The 27,472-nt window shown below is 44.1% G+C and overlaps 1 protein-coding gene across 4 annotated transcripts in view; it reads left to right on the forward strand.

Moving 5' to 3' along the window:
• The window catches only part of LOC119167425 (uncharacterized), a 179,152-nt gene that overhangs the window by 108,060 nt on the left and 43,620 nt on the right, over window positions 1-27,472 (forward strand). For all 4 annotated transcript variants that reach the window (XM_075866351.1, XM_075866353.1, XM_075866350.1 and 1 more), the window contains 5 exons: window positions 58-105; window positions 2,728-2,775; window positions 4,357-4,401; window positions 20,693-20,740; window positions 22,410-22,454. In XM_075866351.1, the coding sequence (XP_075722466.1) occupies window positions 58-105; window positions 2,728-2,775; window positions 4,357-4,401; window positions 20,693-20,740; window positions 22,410-22,454 (234 nt within the window). The remainder of the gene's footprint in view (window positions 1-57; window positions 106-2,727; window positions 2,776-4,356; window positions 4,402-20,692; window positions 20,741-22,409; window positions 22,455-27,472) is intronic.

Consider the following 27,472-nt stretch of genomic DNA (forward strand, 5'->3'; position numbering starts at 1 on the left):
CTCACACTTTCGCTAGTGTTGACCTATGTCTTCAGTGTCTTGAAATACTCTTTTCAGCCTTCTCATCCCCCACCTCTGGACAGTGTCGTCTTCGGTCAACCTGCGGTAAGTGTTTTATTTTATCAGAAAAACCACTATGTTTACTCAAAAATGAAGCATGAGACATCTACCCATTAAGCCTCGAAAGATGGGCACATGACAGTGGAGGTGCACAAGAAGAAGGGAAGGAGTGGTGATGAGATGAGTAGTGGCAGGTGAGATGAAATGATGCAAACAAAATTATTATTTAATCGAGGTGGGCTAGCAATTTTTGTAGCAATTGTCCGAAGTTTAGACTCATAAATTTTGAATTTTTAGGGCATGATAACAGAAAAAGCATTTACGCGAATGATATTATCGCATTGTTCTTGGGAAGAAAACAATAGAGAAAAAATGAAAGATAGAATGACAAAGAACTGCAAGGGAGAAAGAAAACGAATGGCGCTATGTATAATCATGACTAATATGAAGCATAAAAAGGGGACGACAAATGGAAGTGGTGAAATGAGGAGAGAGAAAGTAAACGAATAAAGAACCCTTTACAGTGCGGATACAGAGATGCACAAACAGTGCGGTGCCTACAATTTGAGATGGTTAGCATTTCAATTAAAGCTGCTGTTGACTCAATTACCATACAATTCACCCCACTCGTAATACGATCAATGAGCGTATTAGCAACAGTTTACGCCGCCAAGGCCAGATAGTCATGAAAAACAGTGTGCCATCCTTTTTTTTCCGTTTTCTACATCCCAAGTTTTTGTACTACGGCATGGCAAGACCGTGACAAACGATAGTTAAGGTGCAGATGATCCTAATGAGAAACCCACTTACGCTGCCCCAGTGATAATATATGGTGATGGGATCTGTACGCCACTGGGTAATTGGAGACAGGCTCGCTGCAATACGTTCACTGGACACTTGTGCGCGGAGAACTGGGACACCAACTAAGGGCTATAGGCTCGCTTTTACGTAGCTTTTGAGAATTTACGTGGTGCCCAGATTGTAATTTTGGTGAAATAGGTGCACTGCGACAAGACAAAAAAAAACTGAGCCAAAAATTATTGATAAGGGTTTGAAGCTATTGTTTTGACGCACCTCGTAGTCTGAATGTGACGTGTTATCACACTAGGGTAACAAAAGTTTGCATTTTTTTCATAATCTGTAAATCACTCAAGGCTACTTTCCTTTTCTGTTTCGAAATCACAAATATTAGCCCAAGCGTGCTCGATTATTCTGAGTGGTGGGTGGAGAACAGTGACGAGATACGCAGTCCTATGCGTCTTTTTCTGAAATGTACGATGCCCACCATAACCACAGGGATTCCCTCTTTTTTAATGGTTATTAAGAGTTAGCTACAAAGGTTCATGGCTGCCAGCATTATTTTATTGCGGACTTATGTTGACTCGCTCAATATCCTTCACCTAAACACGCTCGCAACTAGTTGTGTGGATGCAGGCGGGCATTGTTTACAGAAATAAGGGGCTGGTTAATAAAAGAGCTTTGTCAAATTTCTGATAGCAGTTACAAGCAGTTTTTATATTGCCGGAATGGTGACTATTATAAGCGTTCCTGTTAGTGGGGCTTTCAAAGAAAAGAGCATATTGAGTGACTCTGTTGACTGTTGACTTTGCAAAGTTGACTTTGCTAAGTAAACAGCTGTTGACTTTGCAAAGTCAATTGTGGACTTTCAAATTTTTATCTGTGCTGTGTTGACTTCACCGTAAGCTTCATTTTCGGAAGTCAGTTGATATGCGCCCTTGATCAGAAATATTTCCTTTAAGGCTTTCGCATACACATTTACGCATTGGCTGTCTTCTATAACGCAAACTTTTATGGATATCTGTTGCATCGAAGCTTTTATTGAAGATCTTATGCGTAAGAATGATTGTTCTACATTATCGAATACACGACAACGAGCTTGGTGCCCAATCCTAATACAGCAGTTGCGTAGTGTGACGTCCTCAAGACGTTTCCTGATTACCTTGTGACCTAGTCTTTGTACTCGCAGGAGTTATTGTTTCTTCAGCAAAATCATCTTCCCGAAAGATGGCTCGCAGATGTAATGTCATTTATGCACACACCTAGGAAAGAGAAAGAAGGTGACGCGAAAAACAGGATATGTTGCAGGCGTGTGTGATTCAAAATAGGAGCGTGGAAAGGCAGCAAAAACTTTCGCATACTCCGTAAGCTAGCAAGAATAGTGTTTTGGTAAAAGGAAAAAAGCAGGAAACGTGCCTATTTGATCAAGCTGAAGAGTATCGTGCGTAGCGTCGAGGTCAGGAGGCAGTGGGTCAAACCTTTTCATGCCTGATAAAGTGAATTATGTATAGTGTGGCTGAATGGAATTCGGGGGAAGTGCCTGCTTGTAGTGTTTATCCTAACTTTGCAGAAAGGTTACTATAATTTACGCCTTCTCTTCGTTCCTTGACTTATTTATCTGAAGATTTTCATTGAAGTTACATTGCACTTATGATTTGTTTCTCTTGTACGTATAAAATTGGTAGTTGCACAATTACTGCTGCTGCTTTTCAAGTGCCTGGCTAAAATAAACATCTATAATACATATAAAATTGGTAGTTGCACAATTACTGCTGCTGCTTTTCAAGTGCCTGGCTAAAATAAACATCTACATTGCATTGCCGGTAGTGTTCATCCGCTACCTTCAATGTCTTGCAATACTCTTTTCAGCTTTCCAATTCTCTATCTCTGGACAGTGTCGTCTTCGGTCAACCTGCGGTAAGTGTTTTATTTTAATAGAAAATTGCTATCTTCTGGGTAAAAAGACAGCACGAGACATCATCTTGCAGGCACGTATGAGTAAAAAAGGAGCGTAAAAAGGCAGCAAAGACTTTCGCTTACTCAGTAAGCTAGTAAAAAAACTGTTTTGGTAAAACAAAAAAAAAAGCGGGAAACGTGCTTATTCGGACTAGCTGAAGACTATCGTGCGTGGCGTCGAGGTCAGGGGGCAGTGGGTCAAACCTTTTCGGTCCTGATAAAGTGAAATATGTTTTGTGTGACTTAACAGAACTCGGGTGAGGGCTTGCTTGTGTTGTTTATCCTAACTTTGCTGAAAGGTCCACTGAGCACCTGAACATACATGGACTTTTCCATCACTTCCTCTTCTATGGCGATGGGGGTGACTGTTCGTGCACCTGCGCTGTCCTGCCAGGCTGCAGCAACAGGGGTCTTTTACATAGTTTAACCATCTGTAGCATCTGCTAAACATGTATATTTTGGGCGCATGTGCGCTCGAATCGTATAATGAGTATGCCGAAAGTTTCGTAAAGAAGAATCCACCTTTATAGCACGTCGCAATGCTTGTTCCTGAAAATGTTAACACACATCATTATCATATTGCAAAGCGCACCTTGATTCCATCAAAACTCTGTAGCTGCCCACGCTCAGCTTTAGTGCGCAGCAGCAGGTGTCCTTAACTTTGAGGCTACCGTTGATGTTTGAGGGGGGGGTGCTGACCATAGACGCAAAAAACGTGGCCCTTTTCCATGTGCTCTTTCTGAACACTGCCTCACCGAGGTGTCCTAGTCGCTAAGGTACTCGGATGCTGACACGCAGGTCGAGGGATCGAATCCCGGCTGCTTCAGCTGCAGTTTCATTGAAGGCAAAAATACTGTAGGCTCGTCTGCTCAGGTGCGGGCACACGCTAAAAAACTGCAGGTTGTCAAAATTTCCGGATCCCTCCACTACGGCGTCCCTCATAATCATATGATGGTTTTCGGACGCTACACCCTACACATCAATCATCATCATCATCAACCCTCTTAAGACTGAGAACGGCAAGTTCATTCTCGTCAAGCTGTAATAATATTTTTCACTCATCGCAAGCGGGAAGTGCCCACAAGCATGTGCATAGGCTCTACTCATGAATTATGACGACACAGCATTATTATTTATCTGATTGATTGATATGTGGGGTTTAACGTCCCAAAACCACTATATGATTATGAGAGACGCTGTAGTGGAGGGCTCCGGAAATTTAGACCACCTGGGGTTCTTTAACGTGCACCCAAATCTGAGCACACGGGCCTACAACATTTCCGCCTCCATCGGAAATGCAGCCGCCGCAGCCGGGATTCGAACTCGCGACCTGCGGGTCAGCAGCCGAGTACCTTAGCCACTAGACCACCGCGGCGGGGCATTATTATTTATCTGGAGACGACACATTGAACGTGGGAAACCTAATTATTTTGATTGTTAACAAACGTTTTTTTTTTAATTTTGTTATATAGTTATCGTAAAGTTGTGTATATTTGCTTCACTGCGTTTTTTTCCTCAAGTATTGTGTTTTACTTGTTGCAGCGTTCACCTTCATCACCTGGAAGATCCGGTGCTGGTCCCAACCGGGCAAGTGTTTTTTTGTCAGGAGTAATTTTTTTATAGCGAAAGCTGTTATAAGACCAAAAATATGGTCACGCACGGCGCCGTAGTTGTCTACCACCGCAACCACTGCCACCGTCTGTAACCAATATCTCACGAAATAGGAAAAAAATCGAGTACCAAGGACACAGTAGAGCTCAAACCCGGGTCCGCTGCGTGCAAGCGCAGTATCTTCCACGGAGCCATGCTGGTGCTGGCGTCACACAATGCGAATAGCACAATGAGTGGGTCGTCCAATGCTCCAACCCATTACAACAGCTTGTTCTTGATCGCATATAACTGCTTCTCATACCGCTTCAGGCATAATTCCTCATCGACACCAGCCACTACATGAACAATTGGCACAAAATGCCTTGCCAGGGTTCAGCGGATACCAAGCTTCTCCGAATTATTACGAAAGATAGCATGGTGAATGCCAGCCTACTATTTATAATTTATGAATGATAATGGCATAGGGGGTACCCAACAAGTGTGCTTTTAGCGGTTACTCAAAGTGTTTTCAGAAAGGGCCCTAAAAGCGCAGTCTTCCGCTTTCACTGTGACTATGCTGCGCGTTCCACACAGGCCTGGTGTTTTTTTTGTTTCGTTCCAAGCTCATGCGCTAGTGCTCCCCCACCATAGAAGCTGAAGCACGCTTCATTGAGAGAATAAACAGCGGAAGAAAACATCACGATATAGTGTAAACACAAACGAGAAGCGATGACACTCAGTGAGCGCTTCCTATGTGTGTTGTCTTTTCTCAGCCATGCATTTTACGCAGTTTTGATATGGTAATAATGATCAACTTGCTACGTCAGCTATACAGCAGACTTTATGATCAACGAATAATAATTGCGCGATAACACTTTCGCAGGTGTGAGATTCTTTGTCTCCTCTCGTAGCTCTTTAGTAATTGTCAGCAAAAAAAAAGTTCCGAAAACAGCTGCGTTCATTAACCAGAGGCCGACAAATTATATGAAAACGCAAACGAATCGCAATGCTCATAACGAAACGCTACGGCTAGTCATAAAATTAGTGACGTATAAAAATAGGATATGCCTAAATTCATGAAAAAAACTATTCTGGATCTTCTTTGCAGAGTCGCTGACGGTCTCTAGTGAAACGTGCATGCTTCCTCAAAAAACCAGTAGAAGAAAAAAAAACTTGTGTCGTTGTAATGTGACTGTGTGGCAGTCAGTCTGCTAATTCTTACTTCGATAAGATAAAATTGAAGTCCAAACTTGCTTTTAAATAGGACACCCGAAATACAAGCGGTATGAAAAAAAAAACAAGCCTCCAAGATCTACAAAGACGGGTAGCGTAACGCTGTAGAGTCATTTTACGTACGAGCTATGCGTCTGACGAAACATTACCTGCAAGCCAAAAAAGCAGTAGACTAAGAAAATCAATTCTACGCGGCACTGCGTTATGTATCGTGCATTTATTCTTGACTTTGTAGTATTGTTCGCGCTATTCTATATATGGTTTGATGATGAATAAACTTTATTTTTGTATCCGACATGTTTGTGGTCTGGGCTAGACTGCACAAGGTTGTACCGGGAGACCTTGTCACGAATATATTCATTATTTGCGGTCAATAACTCACGTGCGTATATTTTATAAATAACCGCTCTACACTCTTCAGCTTGGATGGTCCTGAAAACATGAATCAAGTAGTTCACATTGCGCAGTAGTTTGTTCTTATGGATGCTATGTAATCTGTGGTGTTTAGGAAAGTTTTGTCAGTGCCACATGCGCCTGTTTCCATTACTTGAATGTGATCCATGTTCGTCCTCGAAAACTTGTTGGTACATCCCATCGCAGGCTGGTGCGACGATGTTTAGAAACTTGGAAATTGCCCCAGACAGCCTTGTTTAGAATAGGCGCATGATATGACTAACTGTGTTTTCAGTAGAGCTTACCCAAATGTCAGTGATAATACTGGTATGATAGGTTGTCTATATTATAAAAGCTTAGAAGTTTTGGAAAAAAATGAAGCACGGCTCGTGGTCTGGGCTCGGTGTTACTATTCTACAGGCACTGTTGCCTGTTGTTTGTCTTTTAGTCTTGTTGGGTCCAAGTACGGCAAATTAAGCAGTGTCATCTTTACCGGCTGAATTTTCATGCCCATCGGCGTCAAATCATTATCACAGTCTTGTTACGTGCAACAGCGTAAAAACCGAGCATGAGGCGAGATAAATGTAGTGAAAGTGACTATTTATTGTGGTTATCATAACAATTATGTATATGTACACCCGCACAACAGCAAGTCTTTATTGCAAAAAAAATTTTGTCAGTGAAGAAAAATTTGGTTTAAATCAACGCTGATGACTTTGTTGCAAAACTTTCAACTGAACTATCTGTTTGCGTGACATCCTTAGTTTATGGCAGCAGAAAATTCATAGACGCAAGAGCATTTGCTTAAGTGCCTATGACAAACGTTCTGTAGAGTACTCATTATAAACAGAATCTTAAGAAAACAATATACTGTAAGTCAAGATTTCCTTCAATCAACAGCGTAGTTCAGTTAACCAAACTCGTTTTCAATTTTTCCTTGCCGTAAACCACAGCTTCAATGAAGTACACATAGTGCCTACAGGAGTGTTGAAGATACCACGCTTCACATATAATAACAAAGAATGATTAGTTGCATGTTTCCATGCTTCGCAAAAATATTACTTTATAGCATAGTAGTATTTGGCAAATGTACTCGTACTAGTTCCATAGGGACCTCCAGAGGCGCGCATGATCACTTTCTTCAGAACGTCAACGAACTCTCTACCTCTTGTTAACGCTTGAAGTATAACCTGGTAAGAGAGTAAAATAATAGGCGTGCTAACGCACTAGAACTCATTTCTAGTGGCTCGTTCAAGTCTTCGAACCAATTGCAAAGATTAAGTCATTATATTCATCATAATCAGCCATTACATCCCCAATCTTTCGATAACCCTTTGCAGATGTTCACCTATCCACATAATGACAAATAATGGCGCACTGCGTGCTTTCTAAATAAATAAAAATTGTGGTCATTTAGAGGGACACTAAAGAGCAAAACAAATTTTGGCATATTAGTTGAGTTCCAGTCAACAAACCCGTAAACGCTTCTCTTGCCTCAACAAGACGTTTTTTAAGCGAGAAAACAGGCAAGAAGAACTCGTTGGAGACGCCATTATGAAATTCCCCACCAAAGACCATGACGTAGTAAATTACGAAGGCACCTGCTGGGTCCAACATATTTTCTACTCAATAAAAATGAAGTAGATTGTCATTTGTGAATTCCCTAGACCTTGCTTACAAAGTTGCAGAAAACTTCAGTGAGACGATGTTGAAAAAATACGATAAAGCCTTTTAAAAATACGACGCACGAAAATACGACACACGAAGACTTCAGAGAGAAATTTTAAAATGAAACTTCAACGTTTACTTTCTCCTGTAATACTGAACTTATGCCAGTGAAACATGTGGCATAGGAGTTCTCTGAGTGAAATTCATCGATATAGACTAAGTCATAGTTGTTTTTATTGTCCTTTTATGTGTACTTGTATAAGCAATTCCAAGAGAGTTTGCAGTGTAGTATAGATATGCCGTTCTTTCAGCTTTCACAGTGACTATGCTGCATTTTCAGCCAGGACACCAGGCTGACCAATTATATAAACTTCAGTAAGCAAGGTCTGCACCTTGCTCACAAAGCTGCGGGAAGAAACTGCAAGCAAAATCTCATACCATCTCCATCTGTTTTCTATGTGCGGAATGACCGTATGCAACAACAGCAGCAACAGGAGTCAAAACTCATTGGATTCGTACAGGAAAGACCCAGCAACGTGATCTGGGGTTTTCTAACTTAGGTAAAATGAAAAAAAAACATTGGCTGCGTAATTCGATGTGTGTGCGTTTAAATCTCACCGATGAAAACAGAATTAGCAGTAAATCACCGCAACTCCACGGTATTAAACGTGGTCCTCTGAAGCCATGTCATGTCATCTCACATCTTCAAGCGTTCATAGCCTTGTATATCAAAGTTATATGTATTATCAAATAGCCAAGAAGCGGAAAAACGGTCAGCGTGAACAAGAGGTGATAGGGTGCAGCGCAGTGTGATGTGATTGTGCGCGTTTAAAATGTGCGCCACTCCATCAGCCGGAAGGAAGCAGATGAAGATAACGCTCGGTTGCGGCACGTGCGGGCGTGGACATTTTGGTCCAATAAAGTCTCTCCACGGAGATTTAGGAGAGCCACTGGGGAAGAACGGCGAGGCTATATGCAGACGTGGCCAAATAGGGATCGAGTGAATAAGGTGGCCAGGGCGCGGGAGCGGCGGCCAGCAGAGCTCCTGCATCAAGGTCCCTGTGGGCTCCGACCTGGATACAGAGCTTCTCGTCGCCTGACGCAGGCCAGGCTGGTTCTGGTCTTCTGGCGTTGGCCAAGAAACGTCTCCGGCTTCCTGTGCAAGCTGCGGCTGCCGAACGCCGAAAGGTCACTAACTTCGACCAGCCCGACGCTTCCTGCCGTGCCAGTCAACCACGTGAGCGTCTCAAGCTAATCGCCATTCTTTCCCCTGCTGCACGTGTGCGTCTTCACGATTACTCGGTGGCATCAGTTGCAATCCCCGCATCACCACTGTCATCGTTTGTGTGAGTTTGCCTATGCCTTGGTCCCTCGTCCCGCTATACCGCGTCCCGCTATGTCATGAGAAGCCTTAATTTCCTCTGAACATTTTATGTCCATGCATTGTTCACGTCTTTAGCCGTTTGTTCTTCTTGCTAACCTCTTTCTAGTTATGTATGCCGTGTTTTTTTCTGCTATTTGTGTTTTAGGAGTTTGTAAATATATTGAGCGTTGGGGATTTGCGTGGAAGCAAATGGTCTCGTCAGCTCATTTCCCAATGATGGTTATGTCAATGGTGGTTTTTGCTTTACACGAACCTAAACAAGAGCATGCCCAATAAAGAGCCACGTGACATGCGAGGTTCCTTTAGATGTTTAGTGAGCAGAGCTCTCTAAGGTTTAAACCTACGAGAGCCTTAACGAAGGAACAAAGAAGTTTGTACCAAAACTTAAACAAGAAGTTTATTTGAAAAGTAAAAAGACTAAAATCCCCCATAAAGCGAAACAACTAATAGACACTTACTGGACACGGCGAAATCCATCCATCAAAACTCCACAAAGAAGTTCAAAGTGTTCAATTGAATCTAACGTCCGAATGGGGCTGAGCGGTGGAGTAGGGCAAGACATCTGTTCGATGTCACCCACACGCTGAATTCCGGCGACAATGAGCAAACCGGAACGTGGTGATTCCGGCATCAGGATGCGGGAGGACGGGGTTGAAGAAACGCTGGCTGCTGACAACACGTCGAGAAACCAGACCGGAATGTAGTGGCTCTGGCTTTAGAAGTGTGTCTCGTTAGTGACAACAGAAAGCGGGCTGGTGGCGACGCGTCTGAGATCCAGGGTCAACCTAGCCAAGAAGCTGGGCGCACAGCTCGGGCCCGAAGCCCGATGGCTGTTGTTCGCCTCTTGGAACCAAAGTCTGCAGGCCCTGGGTAGGAGTTCAGGACCGGATGGGCACGTTCCTCTCAAGCGGGAACACGACGGCAGGAGGCCCCGGCCGGTTAAAGTCCGGCAGGCTCGGGTCCGACACCCGACGGCCCATCTTCAGTGCCCAGTCCGGCGACGACCCTCCGCTTGGCCCTTCTTCGAACTCCCCTCAATCTCCTCTGCTCAGGCTTCTTTTTCCGCTCTGGCACACTTGTCTCATCCCGATTGAAGCTTTTGTACTTTCGTGGTACCCAGCCATTGGGCCTTGAAATCTCCGTGATTTATAATCATTCGTTACCTTATCTTTTATTTTGTTCACGGGGTGCCACTCAACCTCATGCACGCGACGTCTTCACTGCCGTCGTCATCGTCGTTGTCTAGGTAGCACCACGCGTACACTCTGTTCTCTTCTGTTTTGTGACGCGCACTTTGCAAAGGCGCGCACTTTAAACGCGCACTCCACTCATCACATAGGCCGCCTTTAAATCAAGTTTTTTTTTCGAGTAAAAATACCGCCGTTGAGTGCGCGTTTTTCACTACACCCCAATTTACCCACATATATGTCTGCCACACGGTTCACTGCATTGTATAAAGGCCCACAGTCACTAACCACAAAACACGCAAGAAGTTAGAAAAAGTATGGAGACATCCAGCGGATCGTGACAATCCCCAAATTAGCCTGTTCAGAACACGTTTTCTTTTTTTCATATATACCCTATCACATCAAAAACTATACGCCATGTTAGTTACATTGCATGTAACTTCTTCAACTATTTACAAGCAACACACTTCCATGGTCTGCATACAAGATTCGAGAGAAGACACCGGGAAATCGAAGTTGACGCTTAGGTTATAGCGTCCCAAACAAGTAGTTTAACGGCTTCAACCATTTGACAAGAGTAAGGAATCAGACGCCAGTGGAAGAATTCTTGACCGTAAGCTTGTCTGAAGCAAAATCTGTGTATCAACAGGCGCCCAATCTCTAAATCACAAGCATACACACTTCAATGTCAATATGCCAGTCGAGGCGTTGCCTCCAGGCGTACCAGTACAACCACGCTTGAATGACTTCATCCTTCCCAGGAACGCATTGCTTAAGCTCGTAAGCTACTAATCGTTCAGACGTCTTAACAGAAGCGACCTCTTAAACCGAAGATGCCGCAGAGCACCAGTCGGCGTCCTTCCTCGTACAGTGACCTGCTGGACCGTTACTGCCTTCTGGTTTACTTTCCATCATTCCAGATTTTTGTCTTCATGTTCATCAAAACTTTCAACCCTTCTGCCTGGGTCATCGTGACTACCCTCATTGTCACATATAGCTGACCTACATTTCAACTCCACTCTGTTATTCAACAAGTGCTTTTGCACTTTGCTCCAATAATTTCATAGAAGCATCATCTACAATTTCCCGGGAATTCAAGCCATCTCTCTGTATGGGTAAGGTATAATCATGGTGAAAAACCATGTACGTAGTGTTTGTAGCTATCTTCAGTGGCCCAAAACAATAGGAAGTAGCTAGATCACATCTTTCATTATTGCATTCACCAGCATTACCTAGGAGACCTTTTACTGCTCCTTCAGCAGAGCTTGTCAAAGGCAATCCTACCTCTGCATAAAGTGCGCTTGACCTCTCACAGGTTTCAAAACCCCCTCTACTCTGAATGGAACGTTTCTGTTCCATGCTCACGAAGCATTTCTTTGCTTCAATAAGCTTCTCGAGTCTCCCAGTCTTTTGACTGTTTACCTCCCTGTCATACTCTTTCAAAGTTTCTTTGTCAAGCGAAAGGTCTTGACAAGGTACAGGGTCAGCATCACGTAAATTCAAGTCGATCCCGACGTAACGGCCGTCAGAGCACACCTCATCCACTGGTTGACTACTCTGCCTCTCAGACCGCGTATAGTCAGGGTTTTCCCTTTCAAGCCACTGCGGCAAATCCTCGTATTCCAGTTCCAGCAGTCTCTTCTTTTCGCGCATCTCTATCTCGAGCAGCCTTTTCTTTTCACGCGTTTCAAGCTGAAGCTCCTCATTCTTAGCGCGTGTCTCTTGCTCGAGCTTCTCTCTCTAAGCCCATGTTTCTCGCTCGAAGTCCTCTCTCTTAGCGTGTGTTTGCAATACAATCTGCTGCTTTTTAGCGTCACATATCGCAGCCCGTTCCTCTTGCGCTTGCACCATTTGCTTGTCTAACCACTCCTTGAACTCCGCTCCCTTGAGACCTATACTCTCCCCCAGATCTAATAATTCCGAAGTGCTTTTCATGACTTTCATCGCGTCGAAAAATCTACATGAAAAACAAACAGCTCTGTCCTGTCGCGGACGCCAATTGTCATGCAAAGTTCTTTTAGATGTTTAGTAAGAAGAGCTCTCTAAGGTTTAAACCTACGAGAGACTTAACGAAGGGACAAAGCCGTTTGTACCAAAACTTACACATGTAGTTTAAATAAAAAGTAAACAGATGAAAATCCCCCTTAAAACAAAACACTAATAAGCAGTTAACTGGACATGGCGAAATCCATCTATCAACACTCCACAAAGAAGTTCAAAGTGTTCAATTGAATCTTACGTCCGAATGGGGCTGAGCGGTGGAGTAGGGCAAGATATTTGTTCTGTCTCACCCACACGCTGAATTCCGTCGACGATGAGCAAACCGGAACGCGGTGATTCCGGCTTCGGGACGCGCGTAGGACGGGGATGAAGGAACGCTGGCTGCTGACGACACGTCGAAAAACCAGACCGGAACGTGGTGCCTCTGGCTTTAGGAGTGTGAACCCGTCAGTGACGAGAGATTGTGGGCAAGTGGCGACGTATCAAGGAACCAGGGTCAACCTGGCCAAGCAGCTGGGTGCACAGCTTGGGCCCGTAGCCCGACAGCTCTTGCTCGCCTGTTGGAACCAAAGTCCGCAGGCCCTGGGTAGGAGTTCAGGACCGGATGGCCATGGTCCTCTCGAGCGGAAACACGACGACAGGAGGCTTCGGCTGGTGGAAGTCCTGCAGACTCGGGTCCGACGCCCACCGGCCCATCTCCAGCGCCCGGTCCGGTGACGACCCTTCGCTTGCCGCGTCTTCTTCAAACTCCCCTTGGTCTCCTCTGATCAGTTTTCTTCTTCCGATCTGGCCCAATTGTCTCGTCCCTTTTAGATATTCTGTACTTTCGTGGTACCCAGCCATTGGGCCTTGAAATCTCTGTGGTCTATAGTCATTGGTTACCTTATCTTTTATTTTGTTCATGTAGTGCCATGCATTCTGATGCACGCGATGTCTTCACTGCCATCAGGCAGCACCGCGCGTGCACGTTGTTCTCTTTTTTTTTGTGACCCGCACTTTCCGAAGGCGCGCACTTTGAACGCGCACTCCACTCATCACACGCAGTATATCATATCAAGTCATGACATCACGCATGCAAGATCTAAAGCATGGCTGTTTATGTTTTACTATAAAAGAGACATAAAAGGTGATTAAGAATGAGAAAAAAGTACAAGAGAAGGCGCTGATGTACCCATATAGATCGTTCCACACCTAAATATTCTTCAGCACAGTAAGTAAGAAGGAAAAAAGAGAAAATAGAATGACCTTTTTGTTACGCGAAATAGTTTTGAGAAAACTAACAGAACTAAGGGATGCATAGAAAATCATTTTTACAAGTAGGTGTAATGTGAATTTAAATAAACGAATGTGGACAAGAAGATAACTTGTGCCCGATAGGGACAAAACCTGAAACTTTAAAATAATGGGCCCAATGTATAGCCTGCAAGTAGCCGCCAAACAGGCTATCTGGGTAAACCAGAGTAAAGAGAATTCGGCCTTGAAAGCCGGTTATCCGTTTATCCAGATATAAAGAAACAGGATTTCCACCTATCCGGTTTGAATGAACGTACACGCTGGGTATTTGAATATTCGGAAACGAATGTTTAGTCTCACTAAGAGCTTATTTGAACATTAAGTGGTATTGGATACGCATCGACACATCATGCACAACTTGTTTTTGCATTACAGTTGTGATCACTAATAGCCCATGCAAATACTTCCCGTTTTGAAACTGTGCATACACTTTCGTACTCTGCGGATATTCATAACTAACGGAATGTTTCCGAAGGGGTAATCACAAGCTATCTTTCAAGAGGCATTATCACTAGTCACTCACGTAATATCAACATTAAGGCAAAACACCAATGTGAGTAAGTCATTGAAAGTTCATATCGGACTTGACCAAGTGGTTGCAAGTTTTCCTCCAAAGAAGATAATTCAAGAAAAACGAATATCTGTGCTACCAATACAAAAAGGAAATCTGGTTATTCGATTATCCGAATATCACGGTATATTTACCTGAATAACCAAGCCAAACTCCGGTTTTCTAAATTCAACAACTGGTAAGTGAAATAACCAGATAACCGGTTATTCGACTTACCGCAACAAGACTTTAATGTTGATGCCCTAGTCCGATATACATCCACTGAGCTCTGTCGGTGGCATCCCTCCACTTTTATAGGGCATATAGGTGCAGTTAATATATTTGCACCACGCAAGACTACGAGTGGTTACGACGTAACTTTAGAAGAAGAGACAAGGAAAATAAGAGCGCTGACTTCAACTGAAAATTGTTTATCGAAAACGCTGGAAATGTGTACTCGTGACGAACATGACCGCGCAATCGCGCAGTTCATTGCACCAAAGCAAGACAATCATCATCTCATTTTATAGTTACGCTGCCACAGCTGGGCACAGATTCACAATATATTGTGTCGAAGCCAGAAACTCGATTTCTTTTTTTAGTCAGAGCAAGCGAAGGCATGCTGATACATCGATCACCCAGTGTTCGGATTTCATTGGCCTGCATAATCTCTCGTGTTAGCTGGTGACGGTGTTTGGCTACAACAGTGCACTTTTTGATTTCTGTCCTGCAACCACAATCTCTTGAATGAATGCCCAAATGAGCTTGCACAGCTGAATATACATTGTAATGATCTTCCTTTACCCGTTATTTCAGGCACCGGCCCGTTTGGTCTTCTTATATTTTGCCGCATGACAACGCGAGCAAATAACCGACGGCTATCACACAAGTTACTTATAGCCTTCTATGTTTGATTGAGTAGGAGCTTCTTCGTGCGGACTGCACATTGACCCGTTTGCAGGGCGCTGAAAGCTTTTATGGGGCAGAGAAAATCACCTTCACATCTACCTTATCAACATCTTTTTGAAATGGTGAAAAACGCTACGTAGATAGGTAATCAGAGCTACGTGCTTTGAGCTACTAGCCACGCAGTTCACTGGTGATTCTCGTCCCTGTTTAATTGTCCTGAGCATCTTTTTCGCCACCGAAACCAGCACTTGATCGGGGAAACCAGCGCTGATCAGACGGGAAGCCTGCTCAATGGAGCTGCTGATTAACGAGTGGCCGCAAGGCTTTCGCAGGGCATTTCCTAAACAATAATTTGCAATCCCTCTGTTTACGAGCTTTGAATAAGCCGGAAAGAACAGCAGAAGAGGGTCGCTTTCTCTAGGCTCATATTTAGAGCAAAGGTGATCACTTGAAATGTTTAGCTTCAAGTATAAAAACCTTAACGAAGCATTCTGTGGAAGATCATGCGTGAGAATTAGAGGTGCCATGCACTCCTTGAAAAGACGTAATATGTTCGAAACGGAAGTTTCAAAGCTCTAATCCGTGTCACCTCGCCACCCTCATTGCCGTTTCTGAGTTCCAAGCGCACACTTATTGCTTATTGCGCATATTGATTACGCCTCAAATTTCTACTGCCTGCAGCCAAGCTGTTGTTCGGAGGCATCACCACTTTGACGAGATATGGCATTGGAATTTGCAAAATTCTTCGCTCGGAATGGAAACGTCGAGCGCGCCTGCTTTTGGACGTTATGTTCTTTCAAGTGAACAGTACCGACAGCCCTCGAAGGGCCACGAAAAAGTGGATGGAGTTTTTCGTCTCCACTGGCAGAACGACCGAGTTCATCTGGCAACAGATGCTTGCACACCTTTAGGCCATCACTCCCAGGAAGAAACCCTCACCGAGCAACCCAATCCACACTGCGTGTGAGGTGCCCATCCCGGACTGTGTACAGCGTGTGTTAAGCTTGGGTCCTAAGTTCACGACACAACCTCAGCTGGTACCTGCAGAAATTCTGACACTTGTAAGGCAAGTAGCCAAACGGGCTCCTGAGGCCGAAACAGATAGAGGTGTAGCTGAAGGCATTCAGGTTCTGTCGCAGTGTACACAAGACCTAAATAACTTGCCTTTTCACCGTGTTGTCACGTTTTTCGAAGAGATTTCACAAGCCTTCTTGACGGTGGACGGTGGATAAGGATGGGGTTTCCCTGTGTTGCGGAATGAAGTGCTCTACTCAAAAGTTAGCAAGCTATAAGCTCCGTGCTCGAATGCCGAAGCGACCTAACGCTGAGAAAAGTATAAACTGAGGCCAAGACCTTGTGCGACGCACTGAAAATAAGTAAGCTTGCAAGATCCGTTGACAAAAGCGAAAAGATTAGCTTAGATTTATTTTTTACGGTAAAGACTCACAAAGTAGTCTGGCCGCTTCGAGTTATTGTTTCGGAAAATGGAACGTGGCAGAAGGAATTGGCCTTGCTTTTACGAGATGAGGTAAACTTGCTGACCATCGTAGACCCTTTTCTGGTGAAAGATTCTAATGATATCATCTCATTTCTGTCACGTAACAATAATAGATTAAGTGCCTGCTCCGTTGATATCAAGGATCTTTACTACTCTTTACCACATGACACGCTACTACGGTGTGCTGAGGACTGCATTGACAACTTCTGTTCAGTTGCATTCCAGAATGCTGCGGGCATAACAGTCAGTGGCTTTCTTGAACTCGTTGGCTTTACCTAAAAACAACATATGTAACATGGAACGAAGGCACTTTTTTCTTCAAAAAAGCGGAGTGTGCATCGGTTTTTGTATATCACCTGTTTTAAGTGATAATTTTTAGCTCACCATGACAGACTCTTGGTTAGCCATCTCAACAGAACGGCTGTCCTAAAGGTGCTTTGTTTTGTAGACGATTTTCATGTGCTTTTACACTGCGATGATAGGGGCTTTGAAGGTGCCGTTTGAAATATATTACGTATTTTGGATGAGTGCACTGCGCCTCTCATTATGACGCATGAGCTTCCGCAGGAGGATTCGTTAAGGTTTATAGATTTGAGAATAAACATTTCAAGGGGTCACCTTTACTGAAAATATGAGCCTAGAAGAAGCAAGCCTCTCCTTCCGCACTTGTCGGCTCATTCAAAGCTCGTAAAGAAAGGGATCGCAAATCATTGTTTAAGAAATGCCCTCCGAAAGTCTTGTGGCCACTTGTTAATCAGCAGCTTCGTTAAGCAGGCTTCCCGTCTGATCAGTGCTGGTTTCCCCGTCCATGTGCTTGTTTCGGAGGTGGAAAAGATGCTTAGGAAAACTAAACAGGGACTAGAAGAACCAGTTTAACTGCGTGGCTAGTAGCTCAAAGCGCGTGTCTGTGATTTCCTATCTACATAAGATTTCTCACACTTTGAAAAAAAGATAGGGGATAGGGTAGATGTGAAGCTGGTTTTCTCTGTGCCCCATAAAAGCTTTCAGTGCTGTGCAAACGGGTGAATGCGCAGTCCACACGAAGGAGCTGCTGCTCAATCAAACATAGAAGGCTATTCGTAGCATGTGTGATAGCCGTCGTTTATTTGATCCCGTTGTCATGCGGCAGCATATATGTTGGGCAAATGGGCCGGTGCCGGAATAAACCTTTAAAGGAGACATTAAAATGTATACTCAGCTGTGCAGGCTCATTTGGGCATTCACTGTACAGATTGTGGTTGCAGACGGGACGATGATAGTTATAGCGCGAGAACAAAACGACGACACGGAGAAAAGAAGGACACGAAAGACACGTGTCTCTGTGTCGTCGTGTTGTTCTCACGCTATAACTATCGTCATGCCTTACCAACTAGCCCAAGCTGCCACACTTCTAAGTTACATGCAAACCGGAATTCGAAAAATGCACTGTTGTTGCCAAACACCATATCCAGCAAACACGGAACATTATGGAGGCTAATGAAATCAAGTACTGGGTGATCGTCAGCATGCCTTCGCTTGCCCTCACTAAAAAAGAAATCGAGTTTCTGGCTTTGACACAATGAATTGTGAATTAGTGCCCAGCTGCGGCGTTGTAACTATATAATGAGATGATGATGGTCTTGCTGCGATGCAATAGGTTGTACGATTGTGTGGTGTTCTTCTCTCACGAGTATATATTTTCAGCTTTTTCACTAATAAAATTTCAGATGAAGTCATCGCTCTTTCTGTCCTTGTCTCTTCTTCTATAGTTACGTCGTTACTACTAGTAGTCTTGCGCTGTACAATTATGTTGACTCCCAATCACCAACTAGCCCAAGCATTTGTCTTATAAAGGTGCGGCTAAACGTGCGAGCGTCAGACAGTGCCACAGGCATTAATATGGCGAGTGGGAAACACACTTTTTGTCTGTTGGCGTCATGTAGCATGAGATCTGATTACGCGATGGCAGTTGCAGAAGAATCTCCCGTTTAAAATATAAAGGCATGAGGGCTGCTAAAACGAGACACACGCTATGAATAAAAGAAAAGAGAGCAAAGCCACGCGGGTTGGTAATGAACAGAATAGCCACACACAACACAATAAACAAGCAGTTAGGGAATGCAAGGGAGAGTGAGGTCTAAAAAAGAGCACAACAGTGCATTACATTGAACTTTTCACGTCTTGTATGTCATGTGAGCTGCGTATTTGAAAAGAGAGACCCTTTCACTCATAAACAACTGGGTCACCGACCATCGATCGATTCAGTACAACGCACTTTCTACAACTTTTATGCTAATTGCGACAGCTTACATTAAAAAGCGGTGTTTTTAAAGGTCGAGGTAAAATGCTAGTTCACCACAAAAAACTAAATCTTTTGCAAAAGAGAACCATGTGTATATGCAAAGCAGCGGGCGTTAACAAATACAGTAGCGCTCGCGTTGACGCTGGTGCTCAACCAAGCATTGCACAAAAGTGAGAGCTGTGAAGGCGAAAAGCACTCAGTGATTCACCGGTGTTTTCTATTAGAACTTTTCAATCGGTGCTAGTTGGCAGTGATCGACGAAAACCCCGCTGGGACATACAGACCCGCAGCCAGCTTTGTGGTAACGGAGACGCTGCTATATTTTTATTGTCGAAGAACGCACAGGAGTTCTTGGCACGTCTTAATTCACATTTATGAGTCTTTTAGGGTGGCGGTGAATGTGGGGGAGATAGAAGAAAATCGTCCTATCGCCACTATCTTATAGATCAAGATCGAGTGCTTATATATACGGAGTGGCCAGTGAATTGTTGTACAGCGTGATTAACCGGTTTAGTCGACGAAGAAACTCGCTATCGACACTGTCTTCGTCTGCCTTGTGAGGCGAAAGAGAGGGGAGCGTGTGAGAAAAGATACGAGAAAGACCACGCGCGTGCGTTATGGGGGTGTAAACACCACGAAAAGTTTTGCCTATATAAAGAGCCTACGGCAGAAGATGCTTAATGTCTAAAAAAAGTCAATGAACCTGGAAGCTCGTAGCAAAGGCCACATAAAGACTATTGCCTTCTGCTGGCAGTACCATTTGAGTCCTTGATTCTTCCGCGGCCCCACGTGATAACAAAGACAGCGCCTTAACTATGTTGAATCGCCCAGATTTAGCTGGCATTAATAAAGCAGAGGTGTAGCTGCGTGAGATACGGACGTCATCTGTCAGTAATGTCGCAAAACAAGAGCTTGCGCCCTGCACACACATGGACTTTTCCTTCGTTTCCTCTCCTATGACAATGGGGCTGACCGTTCCTGCACCTGCGCTGTTCTGTCAGGCTGCAGCAACGGGGGCCTTTTACAAAGTGTTACCATCTGTAGCATCTGCTAAACATGGATGTTTTGGGCACATGTGCGTGGGAACTGTAGTGTGAATATGCTGTGAGTATCGTAAAAAAGTATCCACGTTTGTAGCACGTCGCAATGCTGGCTCCTGAAAATGCTAACACAGAACATTATCATATTGCAAAACGCACCTTTATTCTATCGAAACTCTTTAGTTGCCCACACTCAGCGCTAGTGCGCAGTAGGAGGTGTCCTTATCCTCGAGGCAAACGTTATGTTTCAGATGGCGGTGCTGAAGTTGACGCAAAAACATGTGGCCCTTTTCCGTGTGCTCTCTCTGAAGATGCCCCGCCGAGGTGTTCTAGTGGCTGAGGTACTCAGCTGCTGACACGCAGGTCGCGGCATCGAATCCAGGCTGCTGCAGCTGCAGTTTAGATGGAGGGATGTATGCTGTTGGCCCGTGTGCTCAGGTGCGGGCGCACGCTAAAAAACCGCAGGTTGTCAAAATTCCCGGATCCCTCCACTGTGGCTTCATCATAATCTCATGATGGTTTTCAGATGCTACACCCCACGCACCATTTATTATCATCGTCAACTCTCTTATGACGGAGAACGGCAACGCCATTCTCGTCAAGCTGTAAGGATATCTTTCACTCATCCCAAGCGGGAAGTGCCCATTAGCGTGTACATGGACTCTACTCATGTATTATAACGTCACAGCATTATTATTTATCTCGAGGCGACACATTGAACGTGGAAACCCGAAATATTTTAATTGTTCACTAACGTTTTTTTCCAATTTTGTTATAATATTATTGTAAAGTTGTGCATATTTGCTTCACTTTGTTTTTTTATCTCAATTATTGTGTGTTACTCGTTACAGCGGTCACCTTCTCCATCACCTGTAGGAACCGGTGCTGGTCCCAACCAAGCAAGTGATCTTTTGTCAAGACGCATTTTTTTTACGAAACTGCTATAAGGTCAAAAATCTGATTGCGCACGGCACCGTAGTTGTCTACCACCGCAACCACTGCCACCATCTGTAACCAATATCTGTACACATAAGAAAAAAATCAGTACCAAGGGCACAATGGGGCTTAATACCAGGTCCGCTGCGTGCAAGCTCATTATTCTTTCACGGAGCCACGCTGGTGCTGGCGTCAAACAATAGAGAGTTATAGTATACCGGGTTTACCAGGTTACCGGATGTAACGTGCTACTGGAATCTAAGTGCGCATGCGCAGATACGTATGTTACCCGTACCGCTTCTCGTACGCGCGGTATTTTTCAGATTTCACGTTAGCGTGGTAGCGTAGGTGTACGTAGTGCACGTAGTGTAGCTGCGTGAGCTACGGACGTCATCTGCCTGTAATGTTGCAAAACAGGAGCTTGCGCCCACTTTTTCCAAGATCGCCGCGCACTGGCGGGTTTCTCTGTGGCCATTTTATTCCTCGAGCTTCCTAGCAAAATAAACACTACAGTCTTTAGAATTACGTACCAATGCATTTCCTAAATATAGAAGCACACTTTGTAAGACTTACGTACTGAAGTTGCTCTTCAACTATGTGTAATATTTGATTTTGATTGACAATTTTTACATGTATGAACGCAGTCGCATGAGAAAGATAGCTGGGAAGAGAGCAGAAGATTAATGGCTAAATCGTGCCACACTGATAGAAAACAAGCCAAACGTTTTGTGTTAACAAGTGATTTTTTAAAGCTAAGCGACCATGCTTGTCCGCTTTTCTTTTTGTATTTTTCTGTGATATTTACGTCACGCCACACCAATGATTCTTTTTTTATATCACACTGAAGTGATTTTGTTACGTGGTGCAGTTGTACTTATCTGAACTGCTGTTACTAGTGTGTCATAAACATCGTTACAAGTATCCCATTGCAAGATTGAGTGTCGTATTTAAAACTCTGTTCATTTCGGTGAATATTGGCTGCCTCTACTAACGAAGACAACATGCGCAGCCACGTGTTCCGCGTAAGAGTGACGAAATGAACGTGATTCTACCGGGGAACGGGTCACCTAGCTCTGCACTTTATTTCTAGTGCTGGAGTTCAGGTTTGTTACAAGGTACTTCAAAGGCTTCTGTTCTACCCTACTGCGTTTACGTCAAGGAAAGACCCAGAATTAGCCTAGAAGTCCGCGTTAACCCATTAAGATACATATGTTTTGCTGTTTTTTATTTTCAAGGTTCAGACGGGTAGTGTACTAAGAATAAAGTGGGTATATGCGAGATGAAAAAGAAGGGCGACCCAAATAATCGCTGAAACATTTTCAAATGTCCAGAAAGGGAACAAAACAAGGTGTTACGAATTTTCTCGTTCATTAGAATTATTTTTCATATCCTCCACAATTCCTAAACAAAAGATAAAAACAACAGTTCGTGACCTCTAGCAATTGCCGGCATAGTGGCAGATTAATTCAAATGATTCGGGCACTACAATGTGGCTTTTGTACAAAAAACTTTACTGTAGAGTTATTACACCGCCTTTCAAGACAAAATTTGTCTATCAACTGAAATTTTGTTGAAAGCCTTTCCTTGTATATGGGCTCAATTCTTATGGTCGTGCTGTGATCTTTCAAGCAGTTGATCCATCCAGTACTTCTGGAAATGATGCCTCTTCCAGGTCAGGTAAGTGCTCTATTTTAATTATGTTTTTTTCATAATTGATGTTTAAATATTATGTGTTTTATTACTTGCTAGCGCATTTTAGCAAATGAAGTAAAGCAGAGGTTTCAAACAAACAACCGCATGAGGCACGTGGACTTCTCCCGGGTGGCTTGTGGCCCTCAAATAATTGTTTCATGTCTTTCTGTTGACTTGATAAGCACGTTCGAAGGCTACACAGGCGTGGCAGGTCTACGACAAACTTCTCGTGAGGCGCATCGGTGGTCACCAGGTGTTGATGAGTTAACCTGAAACAACGCCATTTCTTCAGAATCAGCCTACATGTTGTAGTCATGTTGTAGATCACTATCTACATGCTGTCAGTGTTATGGCGCCAGATCTCTTTCATAAATGACTCGCAAATGGAGAGACAATACAAAAATTTTATTCATGCAGTTGAAAAGTATAGTTCTCCTTGATTGAAACCTTAGTTCAGGTCCCCTTCGGTTCTCGCCTTTTCTCGTGCCCTCTGGATCAACCGACGCTGCTCTTGCAGCTCAGAGACGGTCAGCCTAGTCTTCGAGGAGAAACGTGAGGTTGAAGGGACAGACTAGTAGCCTGGCTTTGTGAGCATTCCCAGATGCAGTGACAAGATGTGGTATTCACTTTATCTTAGATGCAGTACGTGGCATATGGTATGGGGTAGGAGAGATGAAGGTTGTAAAGACAGGAAAACAAATTAGTCTGAAGCTCCAGCCAGGCAACCACGTCTTCTCGGTTGAGTGATTTGTGGGATGGTGTAAAATTCATACGGCTTTGAAGGTAATATTGTTACGTCTCAGGGTAGTTTAATGCGTCATTCGGTGCTTCGTCTGATTTGCCCAGCTTTTCCGGTGACGTCCGATTTCCAAGCCCTCGAACTACCACATCATCGTGTACATGGCCATAGAGAGAGGCGTGACCAGGTGTCCAGACGAGACGCTGTGTAGTAAAATGGAATGTACAGAACTCAGGAGATGGTGGTAGTAGGGTGTGACCGTTCCTTTCTCAATATTCCGACAGGCAGTTTGAGAATCAGTAAACACAGTAGTTGGTTTGTCCAATATTGGTATATGTGATGTGCATATGATAGCTACGACAGTGTCCTCTGCCGTGCCTCTGTCCGCTGTTTTAAGCGTCACCGATACCTACCGCGCCACCGAAGACGCCCCCTACGATGAGACATCACCCACTACGACGTGACACAAGGCCCGTTTCTGTGCATACGAAGCCACATCTTGATGTGTGAAGATTGGTGCGTTTGATGTACCGTTACGTATGACTCACATTACAGCTTAAATTCTTGCCCGTTTACGGCCTTTAAATCGATCAGGGTTCATATTGCTGGGTAAGGCGGCTCGTTCAGTTTCCTTGCGAATCTTCAGTGAAAGTTATTTCGGTTATTGCTGTCGTTTGCTTCACACGCTGCATCTCAAGAAAAATAAGATGAGACGACACAGTCCTGTCCGCTAGAGGCGTTCTATTTAGCTGATACAATGTCCTTCACTAAGTTTTCTTATAGTGTTGTGAACTGAAAGTTGTAGAATTAGATGCGTTGATGCGTAATGAGGGTACCCTAAAGCAGCTTTTACTGCCGTGCTGGAAGGATGCTCATTGGGTTTGTCTCGGTTTGAGTGTAGGTTGTGGTACGGAAAATAGGTCTATCACCTCATGATGAGGGACTGCACCAATCAGAGAGTACATTTTTCAAAACAAACAAACAAACAAAGGTGGTGGTGCACAGTGCGCTTATTCATGAGTCACTTGGGTAATTTGTTTGCGCAGTAGTTGGGAGAGGGTTGTATATGAAGACCTAATATTGTGTTGCTTATGAAGACCTGATATGTGGAGCCTATTTAGCCTTGAAATAAAACTTGCATTTAGATGAACGGTAACACGTAGTAATATGTAAGTACTTTTACCAAGTTGAAACACCCGCAGGAATTCCAACTTTTCGGCTTCGCAAGTGAGTATCCGGCAAATGCATATTCTTGAACTACATTGACAGCGACGCTAGTGCGTCTTCAATGACGCCGCCTGACACTTTTCTTACCTATATTGTGTCGTCATTGCCACAGAGCCCATACTGAAGGTTCCGAATTCTGTGTAGTAGGGGTGGTAGCTTCGCCAAAATCACGCTGAACAGGTTAGGTGACAAAACTTAACCTTTCTAAGTGCCTCTACCAGATAGCCTTGAAGTATCTCACCGAAGCTCCTTAAGGCCAATGGTCACCATGGGGACAGAAAAAAAGACGCACGCGCGTATATGTAGATGTGTTTACGACGTCTAGAAGACCCAAGGTTGGCCCCGCCGCGGTGGTCTAGTGGCTAAGGTACTCGGCTGCTGACCCGCAGGTCGCGGGTTCGATTCCCGGCTGTGGCGGCTGCATTTCCAATGGAGGCGGAAATGTTGTAGGCCCGTGTGCTCAGATTTGGGCGCACGTTAAAGAACCCCAGGTGGTCAAAATTTCCGGAGCCCTCCACTACGGCGTCTCTCATAATCATATAGTGGTTTTGGGACGTTAAACCCCACAAATCAATCAAGACCCAAGGTTGTTTAAAGTGACGTCACGAGAGACATTATTATACGTCCCTTAAGCTCCAAGGCCGAAAATTCTCTAATTTGAGCCACAGTTGGCCCGCCTAAGACATCTTTAAATTTCAGCAGTGAGTCCGGTGTTGAAAATGTAGCACGGTAACCAATATAAGGCGGTAGAAAAGACGTTTGTCGTCTCTAGGTAATCATGCAGTCGTATTAGAACAACGTGTGCAAAGAGCGTTTCCACACACGATGTCAGCGATATGGGTGTCAGATTTCAAGAGGACTAAAGTTCGCCAATTGATGGAATCAATGTGATTTCTAAATGCCGCCATTCATGAGGAAGTGTGCTCTCTGTGCGTTGTTTTTGTAAAAGTCATTGAGTTGTGAATGGCCTTATCATCGAGATTGCATAGAAGTGAATTGTGGTTATCGTATGATGCTGATGCCATGCTTTATTTACAATTATAAGGGCTGCCCTCCCTTCTGCGTCTGTGATGTCTCCATGCTTATCTTCATAGTGTGCACAGACTATGTATTCAGGCTGAGATTCTGTAAATTTGTATCTCTGTTGCAGCGTTCGCAGGAGGTCGTCCTCATCGAGCCGTGTTCTGTGACGAATAGTACGAATGGTGTTTTGAGTTTGGGTTCTCGTATGTGCGGGTTGAGTAAAGCTTGGTGAATTGACCATGTTTTGAATATATTCAGCATGCTATTCAGGAGGTCGCAGAAGTCGTGCATGCTGTGTTTTGGACGCTATCGGCGTATTTTTCCGCTTCTGTCATAATCTGTGTGATCCCTTTTTGAAGCTTGGGCCACTTGAACAGCTTTTTCTTCCATTGCTTGGTAAGACCTGTTCTGCCTTTCCAAAGTATACGTAAGTGTTTGTGCACCTCTGTGACCTTCATTGTCATAGTTAGCTCTTTGGTTGCATCTTTCAAATTTGCCTGTGAAGATAGAAGCCATTCACTCATGGCGGGGCGTCGTACTGTCAGGAGCTCTGATGCGTCGAAATGCCTCCCGATTTTTAATATAATCTCACAATAGAGAGTATGAGTTAGTGCTAAAGCAGTCTCTGTGACCACAATGTTGTGGCCAATTCGCGAGTTCCTAATCAGAATAATTCATGAGCATTTATTGAAGCCGTTGACCATTGTTCAGTTAGGGCAAGAATTCCTGTTCCCACTTTGCCTATTCTCTTATCTAGCTGAGGTTATGTTATAATGTTAAGTGATCAAGGGTCTTAGCGTGAGCTAGTTGGCAATCTTCGGAGTTCATGTGTGGTATCACCACACGGGATGATACGCAATGGAATCTCCGAGAATTTTTAAGTTTTTGGCTGGATTTTGCGCAGCATAAAAAAGGTTTCCAAGTTCGTCTCGTCGAGATTTAGGTGCACGGTAGATTTTTAGTACAAACAAGCTGGTTAGCGGTAAGGTTGTGGATATGATTTCTCTAAGAAAGTTCCAAATATCTGAGTTGTTGAGTGTGTGATTGACTACTTTTACGTGCTTAAAAAAGCGCATGGCAACTGAAAGAGCATTTGTGGTATTGTGTTTATCGGTGTTAGATTTCTAACAAGAAATTGATAGAGTGCAGTGCACCTCCTAAAAGGATATCACATCTGGTTGTTGTAGCGTTGCAGATAAGAATTGTGTGAGTGCCCCGTGCTTCATGCGGTGACCTCTACATTTTCATTGCCGCACTGAGAAGAATGCCGTAATTACTCTCTTATGCTTGCTGCACATTATTGTTTAGTGCGTCGGTGACGAAAAAACTGTGCTTGAACGACTCGAACGTCTTTGGAGATGTGACCTTAGCGCATCTTGAGTGGAGTCTGGGTCTTGTGGGAGTCAGCTAGCGGGGTGAGATATTGGACTAGCTTTCTTTCATATGGCGGGGCCTGCTGAAAGTGCACAAACTGCCTCTTTTCCGCCCGCTTTCAGCCTTTGCTGGACTATGTTGCATGAATGTGGCCAGCTGACTGAACTGAGCTTCAGAACACCGAGGTAGAGGAAGAAGTATGTGGGCACAAAGGGTACCACTGGTGGTAGGTCCAAAGGTACCACTGCATAAAAAAAGCAATTCTTGTCCTGTTTAGACCCCGATACGCTGCACGTATGGAACGCAAGCACGCACTTGCCCATGGCAAAACACATTAGTGCTACGCGCTTTCTACGTCTTTCATCTTGAGTGCCAGCGCATGATTTTAAGACAAGGATATGACTATAAATATGCTTATATTTCCGCCTGTTGCTGTACGTGGCAGTACATATGTTAACAATCTTTCAATTCTCCCAGAGCCATGTTCTCGTCTTCGTGAGAGGCTAACTGCTGTAGGGGCTAATTGTGCTTGAATGATTACCTAAAGCTTGCTTGGTGAGAATATCTCATAATGCTTCCAACACCACCTAGTTTTTGCTTGTGTTTCTGACAATCAAACTTCCTATATTGCTGTACAAAC

The sequence above is a fragment of the Rhipicephalus microplus genome, chromosome 6, assembly GCF_043290135.1.
Source record: "Rhipicephalus microplus isolate Deutch F79 chromosome 6, USDA_Rmic, whole genome shotgun sequence".
Lineage (NCBI taxonomy): Eukaryota > Metazoa > Arthropoda > Arachnida > Ixodida > Ixodidae > Rhipicephalus > Rhipicephalus microplus.